Source organism: Carassius carassius, chromosome 36, assembly GCF_963082965.1.
Source record: "Carassius carassius chromosome 36, fCarCar2.1, whole genome shotgun sequence".
NCBI lineage: Eukaryota > Metazoa > Chordata > Actinopteri > Cypriniformes > Cyprinidae > Carassius > Carassius carassius.
In genome coordinates this window covers 29,259,919-29,273,294 of record NC_081790.1, presented here as the reverse complement: position 1 = coordinate 29,273,294, position 13,376 = coordinate 29,259,919, and the positions used below count along the sequence as shown (strand labels likewise).

General features: G+C 38.7%; 1 protein-coding gene across 2 annotated transcripts in view; it reads left to right on the top strand.

Moving 5' to 3' along the window:
- Positions 1–13,376, top strand: part of LOC132117549 (gamma-aminobutyric acid receptor subunit beta-2) — a 108,404-nt gene that overhangs the window by 56,603 nt on the left and 38,425 nt on the right. For both annotated transcript variants that reach the window (XM_059526904.1, XM_059526905.1), the window contains exon 5: positions 7,306–7,388. In XM_059526904.1, the coding sequence (XP_059382887.1) occupies positions 7,306–7,388 (83 nt within the window). The remainder of the gene's footprint in view (positions 1–7,305; positions 7,389–13,376) is intronic.

Sequence of the window (13,376 nt, the reverse complement as noted above, 5' to 3'; positions counted from 1 at the left end):
AGGTACAACTTAAGAACGACGTAGCGTTAAGGTAGTTTCGGAGAACGCACCCATGATGATTCATTATCAAAGTTGGAAACAGTTCTGCTGCTTAATATTTTTCAGAACATGTGATACTTTTTTAGGATACTTTGATGAATAAAAAGTAAAAAAAAAAAAAAAAAGAAAAAAAAGAAGCTATGTTTTTAAAATATAAAAATTTTGTAATAACAATATACACTACTGATCAGTAATTTTTTATTTCTTTCTTTTTTTAAATAAAATCAATACTTTTATTCAGCAAGGATGTGTTAAATTGATAAAAAGTGATAGTAAAGAAAATATCTTATTATATTATATATTATTAGATTTTTTTTTTATTTTGAATAAATGCAGTTCCTTTTAACCTTTTATTGATCAAATATATTAGACAGCAGAACTGTTTCCAACACTCATAATAAATCAGAATATTAGAATGATTTCTAAATGATCATGTGATAGACTGGATGTTACATGTGACACTGAAGGCTGGAGGAATGATGCTGAAAATTCAGCTTTGCATCACAGGAATAAATTATTTTTTAAAAGTATATTCAAATAGAAAACTATTATTTTAAGTTGAAATAATATTTCACATTATTACAGTTTTTCAGTATTTTTGGTCAAATAAATGCAGGCTTGATGAGCAGAAGAAACTCCTTTCAAAAACATTAAAAATAGTAATGTTTCCAAACTTTTGGTCTGTACTGTATATATAGTGGACTTTAATGCAGGCATGTTGTGGCCCTGCATTAAAACAGGTGGCTTTGTTGTCTAAGGGGTTTTCATTAAAATAAATAAATAAACAAAGAAACAAAAATATTCAATGTTTTTATCAGAATGATGCAGTGCCAATTAAAGTCTCATTAAAGCCTGCATTAATTCAGTCCACTTTCAAGCCATTTTTTCTGTATAAAGTTTTTTCTAAACACTTTCTGAATCTAATGCTCATTTCATTCCACTGTTGAAACCTGCCATTAAACAGCCTATTCTAGTAAAAAAACAAAAACAAAAAAAAACAATTCACCAAACAGGAAAACAATAAACAAAAAGCTTAGGCCAAAAGAAAAGCCAGTTTTGATACAGTTATTAAAAACATATGATGATGATGATTATAAGACAGTTTTGAACTAGATGTTTAAAATGAACATGTAGAACTAACTTTGTAAAAACTTGCCCTGCTCTTAGTACATTTATGCAATCATACTGCTGTAAGAGTTTCAAGTTTGCCATAATTATCAAACAACATTGTAGATCAGCTGAAATGACATTTCCTCTGAAATATAGAAATTTAATGGTTTGAAAGCCATCTGTTGCTGCAAGCATTTTCATTCACAATGTTTATGTCATATTACAGGTCATTTATATTCTGCAGTCTCCTGCAATGCACTGATTTAGTAATTCTGTAGGTAACACTTTTTTTATAGTCTACTTTGCAATTACATGTCAACTAGCAGTCATTAGAGTTGAATATTTACTCTATATATGTTTACCAGTTTAAGCAGATATATATTCTCATTTATTCATTATATAAGAAAATAATAATAATTCTGGGCATCTGGTTTGCCTGGTGTTTCTTCTCTATGAGAGCTTCGGTATACTTGAGCTAAGGTCATTGTCATTTTGTTATCTTGCTGTACTTTAAAAGTGGCAAATATCTGATCTTTTGTGTTCATACCTCTACTCAATCTTGTACTCTTCTGAACCTTCCCATCTGTATATCTGTATACCTTGTTGTATTAATGATACCTCCCAGAGTCTGCTCTTCCCGTGTGTTCTTGTTTTGTTTTTATGTGTTTGGATTTTCTGGTTTTGACCCTGCCTGGACTGTTTATGCCTTTTGGATTACCCTCAATAAACCTTTACCTGCATTTGGATCTCTTCTGTGCTTCTTGTATCACCGTACGTGACAGAAGGACTCCGTCACCTTGAGATCCAGCGGTATGTCGATTAACGCTTCTTCCCCAGCCACCGAGCGGGAGAGAAGCAATCGGTTTGAGGGAACCCGCCTGGTCGTGTTTCGCGAAACCAGGGGAGGTCGCCGAGGAGGAGGTGGGCGAGAGGAAGCTCAGCATCGCTCTCCACCATGGCCCCCCTTCGACTCGGGGCTCACGTGGGAGGGACCAGAGCCGCCGTCTCACCAGGGCAGAAGAAAAAAACCAGCGACACTGCCCATGATGGCCGCAGGTCCAGCACCACAGCACAAGATGGCCGCCAACCCAGCGCCGCTGTGGTGCATGGCCACCAACCCAGCACCACGAGGCCAGATGGAAGCCAGCCTCACACCAAAGTGCAAGATGGCTGCCAGCTCAGCACCAACGCCCAAGATGGCCGCTGACACGTTTCTCGATTACTTCTAGATGTTATCTAAGACCTAGAGATTCCCAAGACGGTTCACATCATGGCTGCTGAGCCAGCGCCTCAGCACAAGATGGCTGCCTGCCCAGCGCCACAGCACAAAATGGGCGCCAGCTCAGCGCCGATGGCGAGGTGGTGCCCGATGCCGAGGCAGTGCCCGATGCTGTTCCGGAGGCCGAGGCGGTGCCCGATGCCGAGGCAGTGCCCGTTGCTGTTCTGGAGGCCGAGGCGGTGCCCGAGGCCGTTCCGGAGTCAAGTCAGATTCCTGTTGACCTTCCCAAGTCAAGTCAGGTGCCCGTTGACTTTCCAGAGTTGAGTCAGTTCCCGGTTGACCCTCTAGAGTTGAGTCAGGTGTTCATAGACCCTCCAGAGTCAGGGTTAGTTACCGTTGACCCTCTAGAGTCAGGGCTAACTCCTGTTGACCCTCCAGAGTCGAGTCAGGTTCCGGTTGACGTCAGGTTCCGGTTGACCCTCCAGAGTCGAGTCAGGTTCCGGTTGACCCTCCAGAGTCGAGTCAGGTTCTGGTTGACCCTCCAGAGTCGAGTCAGGTTCCGGTTGACCCTCCAGAGTCGAGTCAGGATCCGGTTGACCCTCCAGAGTCGAGTCAGGTTCCGGTTGACCCTCCAGAGTTGAGTCAGGTTCCGGTTGACCCTCCAGAGTCGAGTCAGGGTTTCGCGTACCCTCCAGAGTCAGGGCTAGTCACCGATGACCCTCCAGAGTCAGGGCTAGTCACCGATGACCCTCCAGAGTCGAGTCAGGTGTTCGTGGACCCTTCAGAGTCAGGGTTAGTCACTGCTGACCTTCTAGAGTCAGGGTTAGTCACTGCTGACCTTCTAGAGTCAGGGCTAGTCAATGCTGACCTTCCAGAGCCAGGGCTAGTCACCGCTGACCTTCCAGAGCCAGGGCTAGTCACCGCTGACCTTCCAGAGCCAGGGCTAGTCACCGCTGACCTTCCAGAGCCAGGGCTAGTCACCGCTGACCTTCCAGAGTCAGGGCTAGTCACTGAAGACCTTCCAGAGCCAGGGCTAGGTACCATGGACTGTCCAGAGACAAGGCGGGTCACCGTTGAACTTCCTGAGTCAGGTCAAGTCACTGGGTGGCCTTCTGCTCCGCCCTGGGGGACTCCGACGTCGACAACGAGGACCTGGTGGTCATCTGCTCCGCCCTGGGGGACACTGGTGTCGACCACGAGGACGTGGTGGTCCTCTGCTCCGCCCTGGGGGGCGCTCGCCCTGACTACAAGGTTGTGGTGGTCTTCCGCTCCGCCCTGGAGGACTCTGGCATTGACCAGTTTGTTTTTGTGTTCACTTCTGTCCCTTTTCCTTTCTGTTAGTCTGGCCCTCCGTCCCTCCCCCTGAACCTCCTCCGGTCCTCCTCCCTCCTGGTCTTCCTGTTTTGTGTTTACATTCTGGTGCCTGTTCCCCATGTTTTGCTTTTCTGGCCCTCCGTCCCTCCCCCTGAGCCTCCACCTGTCCGCCTCCCTCCTGGTCTCTGTTTTGTCTATCATGGAGCGTCTGGAAGCCGCTCCATAGAGAGGGGTTCTGTCACAGTGTCTGGATTGTGTTCCCTGGGTATCCACTAGGTGTCCTCAGTTCCCACGGTGTCTATCATATTATCACTTCCTGTTCCCTTATTTGGTCACCTTCCTCCTTGTTTTAGTTAATTGATTGTTCCCCAACTGTCTCCTGTTTCCCCATTATCCTTCTGTGTATTTATACCCAGTCTGTCTGAGTCTTTGTCATGGAGTCCTTGTCGTATGAATGATACCTCCCAGAATCTGCTCTTCCCGTGTGTTCTTGTTTTGTTTTTATGTGTTTGGATTTTCTGGTTTTGAGCCTGCCTGGACTGTTTATGCCTTTTGGATTACCCTCAATAAACCTTTACCTGCATTTGGATCTCTTCTGTGCTTCTTGTATCACCGTACGTGACCGCTATATATCTCCTGTTCATATCATATTGCATTTGTACATTCCAGAGTTTTTAAATAACAAAAAAGCTCTCTTGTGTAACCACTTTCTTCCACCATATCTGCTGTTGATTTCATTTTTAAACAGCTGTTTCTGAATTTTCTATCCACTATGATGTTAAAGAGTCTTTTTCAGATTTTCAGGACACAGTCAGTGGAGTTTTCCTGCATACCTGGACTATTCAGCAAAAATATGCTGTTTCAATAAATTATCAATTTAACAGTTTCATCAACTGAACTGTTTGGCATATGTTTACATGGAGTTCAATTCCACTTAAACTCCTGGCAATGACCAGTATGACTAGTTTGACCCAGTTTAGGCTTGTATAATTATATTATTGCTGCCTCGGAAATCAAACACTAGGTTATTTTTGTTGAAGTAAGACTTAAAAATATGCTCTTTATGAATGAATGTGTGTAGTATGAAGGCAATCTGGATGTACAACATGCGTCACTATATTTGCATGCACATTTATAATACGATTATAATGCCATTTTGGAAATATTGTGATTCAACTTTTTTAGTAAACAGTACTTCATTCAAACTATTATGACAATCAAAGCATACTATGCAATGTAATAATTTATAATTGGAGTAATTATAGTAAATGGAGTAAAACAATTGTAAAATTGATGCCTTTACAAGCTTCTTAATCTTGGCTAAAATTCAGGTAAACAGTACTGAGTCAGCTCTGTATATTTTGATGCACTTTATTTAAGGCGAAGCACTTAACCTGCTGATGGAGGAAAGTCTTCACTTGAATGTCAACTTGTCTAAGTAGTCTCTACCGCACTCTTATGCCCTGAAACTCTCACTAACACCATTTGCTACTTTAACAACAGCTGCCAGCCCTGCTAGCCAATTTAGCAATCTGAACAAGTTCTCCCTGAGGAATTAATATCATTCTTTTTCCTCTTTGTTCTGGCAGAGGTTTGCCAGTCGACTAACACACCCAGGGCCCTTATTCTGCTTGAGCGGTTTTGGCAGGTTATAACTTTGAAAGGTAAAAAGTGCTGCCCTAGACAAGGCCAGCTGTCTCTCATTGCTGTTCCCTTCCAAAATGAATGTAATGTTAATTATCTCACCAACCAAAGCCAATACAGGCTTTATTAAAAACAAATACCTTTTCAATATTAATAAGCAGACCCCAGGAGCCTTTGCAACTCAGAAGAAAGGTGTTTTGCAAAATCTCTTTCTTCTATTTGTCACTTTGAATGGCATAAAGAGGTGTGCCAAAATAATCACAACACTAGTATTTTCACCAGCTAAAAAATGGTTTTAAGTCAGTTATTTCTATCTTTTGCTGTAATGTGTCATTTCTTTAGCTAGTGGAAATACTAGTGTTCTAATCATTTTTTCCACCACTAAAAATGATGTTGGGGTAATTATTTGTGTTTCTTCTGGGTTAAGTCTTGACCGTGAGATTATTATTTTGTTTAGAAAGCCTGTACCATGATCTGGCCCATTCTGCACTCTTTTTCTCATATTCAGCAGAATTTTTTAATGAAAGCTTGTTATTAAAGGAAGCAATATACAGACACTCTTGTAGAATCTGAAGCTATGTCTCTGTTAGGAGCACCTGCACTATTACCAGTGCGATATAGTAACATATACATCAAAGAAGATATTAATAACCCTTTTGCTTGCCCTCTTTTCTTTGGTATTCCCACTTGCTATGGGATCCACAGCCACGACACGGAGGCAAGGTGATTCTGGCATGACTTGAAACTAGGACACAGATTTTCGCTCATCTATCAATCCCTGCAAGAGGATTTCTCTTGCACCGACCACTGCAGTGAATGTTTGCAGCACCGTGAACACCTTCTCTGAGTTCAAACACTCTCTATTGCTCATTTCACATGCTTTTGGTTTTGAAGAGGAAAACAGCTTTTTAGACTTGACATTGCAGTCATAGATCTAAAAGTAAGTGTAGCGAGATGGTTATATTAACTTACATTCTTTACACAGCTATAAATAAAGCATGTCGTAGTACTCTTAAAACAATCTCTGTTTTGTAGCAGCAGCAAGTGCCAGTGAACCCATACTTTTTAGAGATCAAGGGCAATATTTCCCACATAGAATATCATCTTTACTCAGGAATATATACAGCATGGTTGTTTGTATCCACCAGTAATGAACTGGATCTGTAAAGCTGTTAGTGAAGAGTCGACATTTACATGTGATTGTTGATTTCAGGAACGTATTTTTTGAAGCTTTGGATATTCTATTTATCTTTGGGCATTTAAAACCCTTAAGTGTGGTAATGCATCTACTTTGAATTGCATTATTGAGATTTTGCAGTTAAAATAAAGTTATCAAGTGCAGAAACATGCAAATTTTTATCCTCTGTTGTTGTTTGAGTGGTGGTTATTTTATTATATATATTTTTGGGGGGTTTTAGGTTCTGTGGTACTAAATTATTTTTTACAGAATAGCACTAATCTGATCCATTATGATGTGGTAAATCTTTAATGCTTTTAACCAAAGATTTAACTTTGATCTCTTTTTAAAGAAGACACTTTATTGTTAAAATTACAGTTAGTAAGGTAATTGTTAAGTTTAGGTACTAGGTAGGAGTAGGGTTTTAGAATATTGTCATGCAGAATATTTGCTTTATGATTACTAATAAAGAGCTATTACGATTTTAGCAATAGTTATACCAAGAAGCAACTAGTTCATAGTGAGAATTGGTCCCTATACTAAAGTGTTTCCATATATTGCATTTATGTATTATTCATATACGTTGGTGTGTTTGTGGGGCGATGGGGAAAGTGTTCAGGAAATCAGTTTTAAAAATTATTTTATGCACTTTGCCTTGAAAAAACATTACATGAATAAAATATGATGAAAAAAGTCAAAGGTATGTGAAAGAGTATTGTATGCTGGAAATAAATTACTCAGGCATGGACACAAATTTATAATGCTAGAGAAATAGTTACTTATGTGTGCTCTATGTGTGCAGGATTACGACCACAGCCGCCTGCATGATGGACTTGCGCAGATACCCGCTTGATGAGCAGAACTGCACGCTGGAAATCGAGAGCTGTGAGTGTCCCACAAGACATTTTTCTGTCTTTCTCTGCATCAATTTTTCATATTCATCTGATATAAACACATTTTATGTATAGTGCTTTTTCCAGATGTTATTATATTCCATACTTATACTACAATGATTAAAATTATTTTCCCAACATATTCTGCTCTCCATAGCCCATAATAACAAACAAAAATCCCAGGTTTGTAATAAATTACACTTATATATTGCAAATATATACACTGTAAAACAACAACAACAACAACAACAGCAACAAAAAACTGTTTCACTAGTTCACGCTTACATATAATTAGCTTAGGTATGGTATGCGTATTTGGCGTGCTGTCCGGGGAAGGGCTCCGAGCTCGGGAATGGCCCGAACCTAGAGTACCCCCCCTTCCCCGTCTATTTATAAAGTGAACTCAAAGTGAGGAGATGGGGTGGAGGAGGGATGCTGATAAACCGTCAATGGATAGAGGGAAGTCAACGATATTTATACTATGGGATTGATTACTTGATTATGGTCCACCTGTGTTGATTAGGCTAAGTATCTGAAGCGCTCCTCCCGAAATCTTATTAATACAATTTCATTATATTTACAGTAAAAATTGGCAGCTGTGGTTTATAGAATTTTACCGTAAATAAAACATTTAGGGTTTAAGGGTTTAACTTACATTTACATTCACATGTATTCTTTTAGAAGATGCTTTTATCCAATGCGACTTACAAATGAGGACAGTGGAAGCAATCAAAAACAACAAAAAAGAGCAATGATATATGTGCTATAACAAGTCTCAGTTAGGTTAAGACAGTACACGTAGCATGGGCTTTTAAATAATATAATAAATAAAAAGAAAACAGAATAAAAAGAATAGAACAAGCTAGTGTTAGAGGTCTTTACACACACACACACACACATACACACACACACACATACACACACACAATTGCATAATAAATTAAAAGAAAATAGAATACAAAAAGATTAGAAAGGTAGTTAAATTTTTTTAAAGAATAGAATTACAATAGTGAGTGTTACAGTTAGAGGGTCAAATTAAGATGGAAGAGTTGGGTTTTAAGCCAATTCTTGAAGATGGCTAAGGACTCTTCTGCTCAGATTGAGTTGGGGAGGTCATTCCACCAGGAGGGAACATTTAATTTAAAAGTCCGTAAAAGTGACTTTGTGCTTATTTGGGATGGCACAATTAAGCGACGTTCACTTGCAGAACGCAAGCTTCTAGAGGGCACATAAGTCTGAAGTAACAAATTTAGGTAAATGGGTGCAGGGCCAGTGGTAGTTTTGTAGGCAAACATCAATGCCTTTAATTTAATGCGAGCAGCTATTGGAAGCCAGTGCAAATTGATAAACAGAGGTATGACATGTATTCTTTTTGGCTCATTAAAAATGTATCTTGCAGCCGTGTTCTGGATTAATTGTAAAGGTTTGATAGAATTGGCTGGAAGACCTGCCAAGAGGGCATTGCAATAGGCCAGCCTGGACAGAACAAGAGCTTGAACAAGGAGCTGTGCAGCATGTTCCGAAAGAAAGGGCTTGATCTTCTTGATGGTGAATAAAGCAAATCTGCAAGATCGGAAAGTTTTAGCAATGTGGTCTGAGAAAGTCAGCTGATCATCTATCATAACTCCAAGGCTTCTAGCTGTTTTTGAAGGAGTTATGGTTGATGTGCCTAACTTGATGGTGAAATTGTGATGAAATGATGGGATTGCTGGAATCATAAGCAGTTCTGTCTTGGCAAGGTTGAGTTGAAGGTGATGGTCCATCATCCAGCAAGAAATACCTGTTGGACAAGCTGAGATGAAAATACCTACCGTCGGATCATCAGGATGGAATGAGAGGTAGAGTTAAGTGTCAACCGCATAGCATTGGTATGAAAATCCCTGTTTCTGAATGACATAACCTAATGATGCCATGTAGACAGAGAAGAGAAGTGCTCCAAGAACTGAGCCCTGAGGCACCCCAGTAGTTAGATGTTGTGACTTGGACACCTCACCTCTCCAAGATTCTTTGAAGGACCTATCTGATAGGTAAGACTCAAACCATTGAAGTGTGGTTCCTGAGATGCCTTTTGCCAGTAGGGTTGATAGGAGGATCTGGTGGTTAACCGTGTCAAAAGCAGCGGACTGATCAAGTAGGATAAGTACTGAAGATTTGAATTCCGCTCTTGCCAGTCTTAGAGCTTCAACAACTGAGAGCAAGGCCGTCTCAGTTGAATGTCCACTTCTGAAGCCAGATTGCTTGCTGTCAAGGAGATTGTTGTGTGTGAGAAATGTAGAGACTTGGTTGAACGCAGCTCGTTCAAGTGTTTTTGCAATGAAAGGAAGAAGGGAAACTGGTCTGTAGTTCTCTAAAAGAGATGGGTTGAGGGTGGGTTTCTTAAGTAGTGGAGTTATACGAGCCTGTCTAAATGATGAGGGAAAAACACCAGTGTGGAGGGATGTGTTGATGATGTGAGTGAGTGCAGGTACAACTGCAGGAGAAATGGCTTGAAGGAGATGAGATGGAATAGGATCAAGCAGGCAAGTTGTAGGGTGATTAGAAAGGATGAGTTTTGAGACTTCTGCCTCAGAGAGTGAAGAGAAGGATGTAAATGAGTGTATGTTTGCTGGTGATATGAGCTTGACTGATTGTGGTGTGGAAAATTGTGCACTAATGTATTTAATTTTATTAATGAAAAACGTGGCAAAGTCATCAGCTATTAGATATGAAGAAGGAGGGTGAAGAGGAGGACAAAGAAGTGAGGAAAATGTTTTAAAAAGTATGCGAGAGTTAGACGAATTGTTAATTTTGTTATGGTAGTATGTCATTTTTACCAGTGGAGACATTAGCATTGAAGGAAGATAGGAGTGACTGATACACATTAAGGTCAGTAGTATTTTTGGAGCAGTGTCGCATATAAATAAGGTCCAGTTGGTTGCCTGATTTGTGAGTAGCAGTAGTTGACACTCGGTTGAGATCAAAAGAGGCAAGCAGAGTGTGGAAATCAGCATATAGAGGTTTATCTAGGTGGATGTTGAAATCTTCAAACATAACTATGGGAGTACCATCCTCAGGAAAGGTTGAGAGCAACACATCTAATTCATCCAAAAAGTTACCCAGTGGTCCTGGGGATCGATAGACAGCTAGAAAATGTATTTTAAGAGGGTAGGTAACAGTAACTGAATGAGATTCAAAGGAGCTGTTGATACCCAAAGATGGTAAAAGATTAAATTTCCAATCATTAGAGATGAGGAGACTAGTACCTCCACCTCTTCCAGTCAAACGGGGGGAGTGGGAAAATGAGAAATTATTGGAGAGTGCTGCAGGTGTAGCAGTGTCCTCTGGTTTGATCCAGGTCTCTGTTAGGGCCATGAGATTAAGCTTTGAATGGCAATTCCAGAGACCAATAGAAAAAGAAAGTAGTGTAAATTTGCAGTTAAAAAAAGTGTATTTCATTGACTGATATAATATTAATATACCACCCTGTTGAAGTTCTGAAATATTTGTAATACACAGATAACCATCAAAATCAAGTGGTGATGAGTAAGTCACATGATAAACTAAAGCTCATCACAAGCAGGTTTTCCACAAGCTATATAAACATATGGTGCACAATGTCACAAACACTAAATACCATCATGGTGACACACATGAAACTGAAACATTCATTTAACAACATCTGATGTAACCTACAACCCTAATATTCTCTTGGCAGGTCTTCCAACCAGTTCTATCAAACCTGTACAGTTAATCCAGAATGCGGCAGCAAGATACATTTTTTATGAGCTGACAAGAATACATGTCACACTTCTGTTTATCAATTTGCACTGGCTACCAATAGCTGCTCGCAAAAAAGTCAAGGCATTGATATTTGCCTAAAAAACATCACTGGCTTTACACCCATTTACCTAAATTCATTACTTCAGACTTATGTGCCTCAAGAAGCTTATGTTCTGCAAGTTCCGCTTGATTGTGTCACCCCAAAGAAGCACAAAGTCACTTTTATGGACTTTAAATTAAATGTTCCTCCTGGTGGAATGACCTGCCCAACTCAATCCCAGCAGCTGAATCCTTAGCCATCTTCAAGAATTGGCTAAAAACTCATCTCTTCCATCTTTATTTGACCCTCTAACTCTAGCACTCTCTATTCTATTTCTACACTTAAAAAAATAATAAATAAATAAAAATAACTAGATTTCTAATCTTTTGTATTCTATCTGTTTTCTTTTAATTTATTATACAATTAACAAAAGCAAAAAAGACCTCTAACACTAGCTTGCTCTATTCTTATTCTATTCTATCTGTTTTCTTTTTAATTATGATATTATTTAAAAAGCCCTTGTTATATGGACTGGGTTAATCTAACTGAGACTTGTTATAACATATGTATATTACTGCTCTTTTGTTGATTTTGTTTAATTTTATTGTCCTCATTTGTAAGTGGCAAAGTATAAAAGCATCTGTTAATGACTGAATATAAATGTAAGTGTAATACGCATAACTAATAAGTAGAAACTTAGTTATTTCAAAGAAAAAAAAATCTAATTTAAGATTCAACGCAGGGAATTCTGGGAAAGTCAATTTAATTATTTTATTTATTTATTTTTTTTACTTCCCAAACTGTATTTGGCATAAAATGATTTTTGCCTTTTTATGTCTAATCATCTGAATTTGCAGCAGATGGACTCTGGTCAAAGTATAAAAACATCTCAAAGATAATCAAGAGAAATGGGATGCAACCAAATTTCTCTCACAATAAAAATTTCATAGCAATGTTATGTTTCAGTGTTTTTCTTCTCTCTCTCTCTCTCTCTCTCTCTCTCTCTCTCTCTCTCTCTCTCTCTCTATCTATCTATCTCTCTCCCTCCCTCTCTCCCTCTCTCCCTCTCTTCTTTGTAATAAAATAAGTAATCTCAAATCTGTTTTTTTTTTTTTTTTTGTTGCTTTATCAATTTCGGTTATGAGGTGTAGATTGGTAAGCAGAAAAGTTACTGTTTTAGTTTGCAACACACTAAAATGTGAAAAAAATATGTTTTGGATACTTTAGCAAGGCACTGCATACACAGCATTGCCTGGACAGGATGACTTTAATTACATGTTGGGTCAGGTTTGGCATCACTGTCACTGACGATGGCTTGTGCATGTGTTGTAAAGGACATTCAAAGTTTGAAGTATGCACATACATTTTTTTAATCTGGTTCTCATGAAAGCACCTGGAGATTTGGTTTGGTGCTCAAACTGCACATAGTGTGACCCATAAAATATAGCTATCAAAAATAAAACAATTAATAATAATAGTAATGATAGTATTATTGCACTTAATTTATGACAAACAAACAAAACAAAAAAAAAGGTTATTTATAGTATTGTAAAAAATGATTGCTTGGTATGAAAATGAGGTGTCTGAACTTATTTACCCAACTATATATATATACAAGAAAAAGAGTGAGCATATAACCCCTATTTTATCACATTTACATTGGCTACCAGTTAAATTCAGAACTGATTACAAGGTTGTGATTTGTTGCACGGTCTAGCACCAGTTTACATTTCAGATCTTATTTGTCCATAGTTCCCCTGAAGATCTCTTAGATCATCTTTAAACTAGTAACCGATACTTCAATCTATTAGGTTATCCTCCTCTTCATCTGCATTTAAATAATATTTTAAAATGTATATTTTGTCAAGCTTATTCATCTTTTTATATATGTTAGTCGTAGTGAGTTAAATTATTGGTCTTTATTTTTATTGAGTTTTATGGTTCAAGTTGATGGTTAAATTTTTTGTTTATTTTTTTTTTTCGTAAGACTGTCTTCTTTTCCATGTGTTATTGTGATGCACTTTGGTCAGCATTTATGTTGTTTTGTTATATAAATAAAAATGACCTTGACCTTGACCTTGAAGGTTTCGAGTATATTTCAAACAAGTCAACTGCAGTCATCATTTAAATTTGGAATCCTATACAATTCAGATTGAATTCTAAGGGTTTTTTGAACAAAAG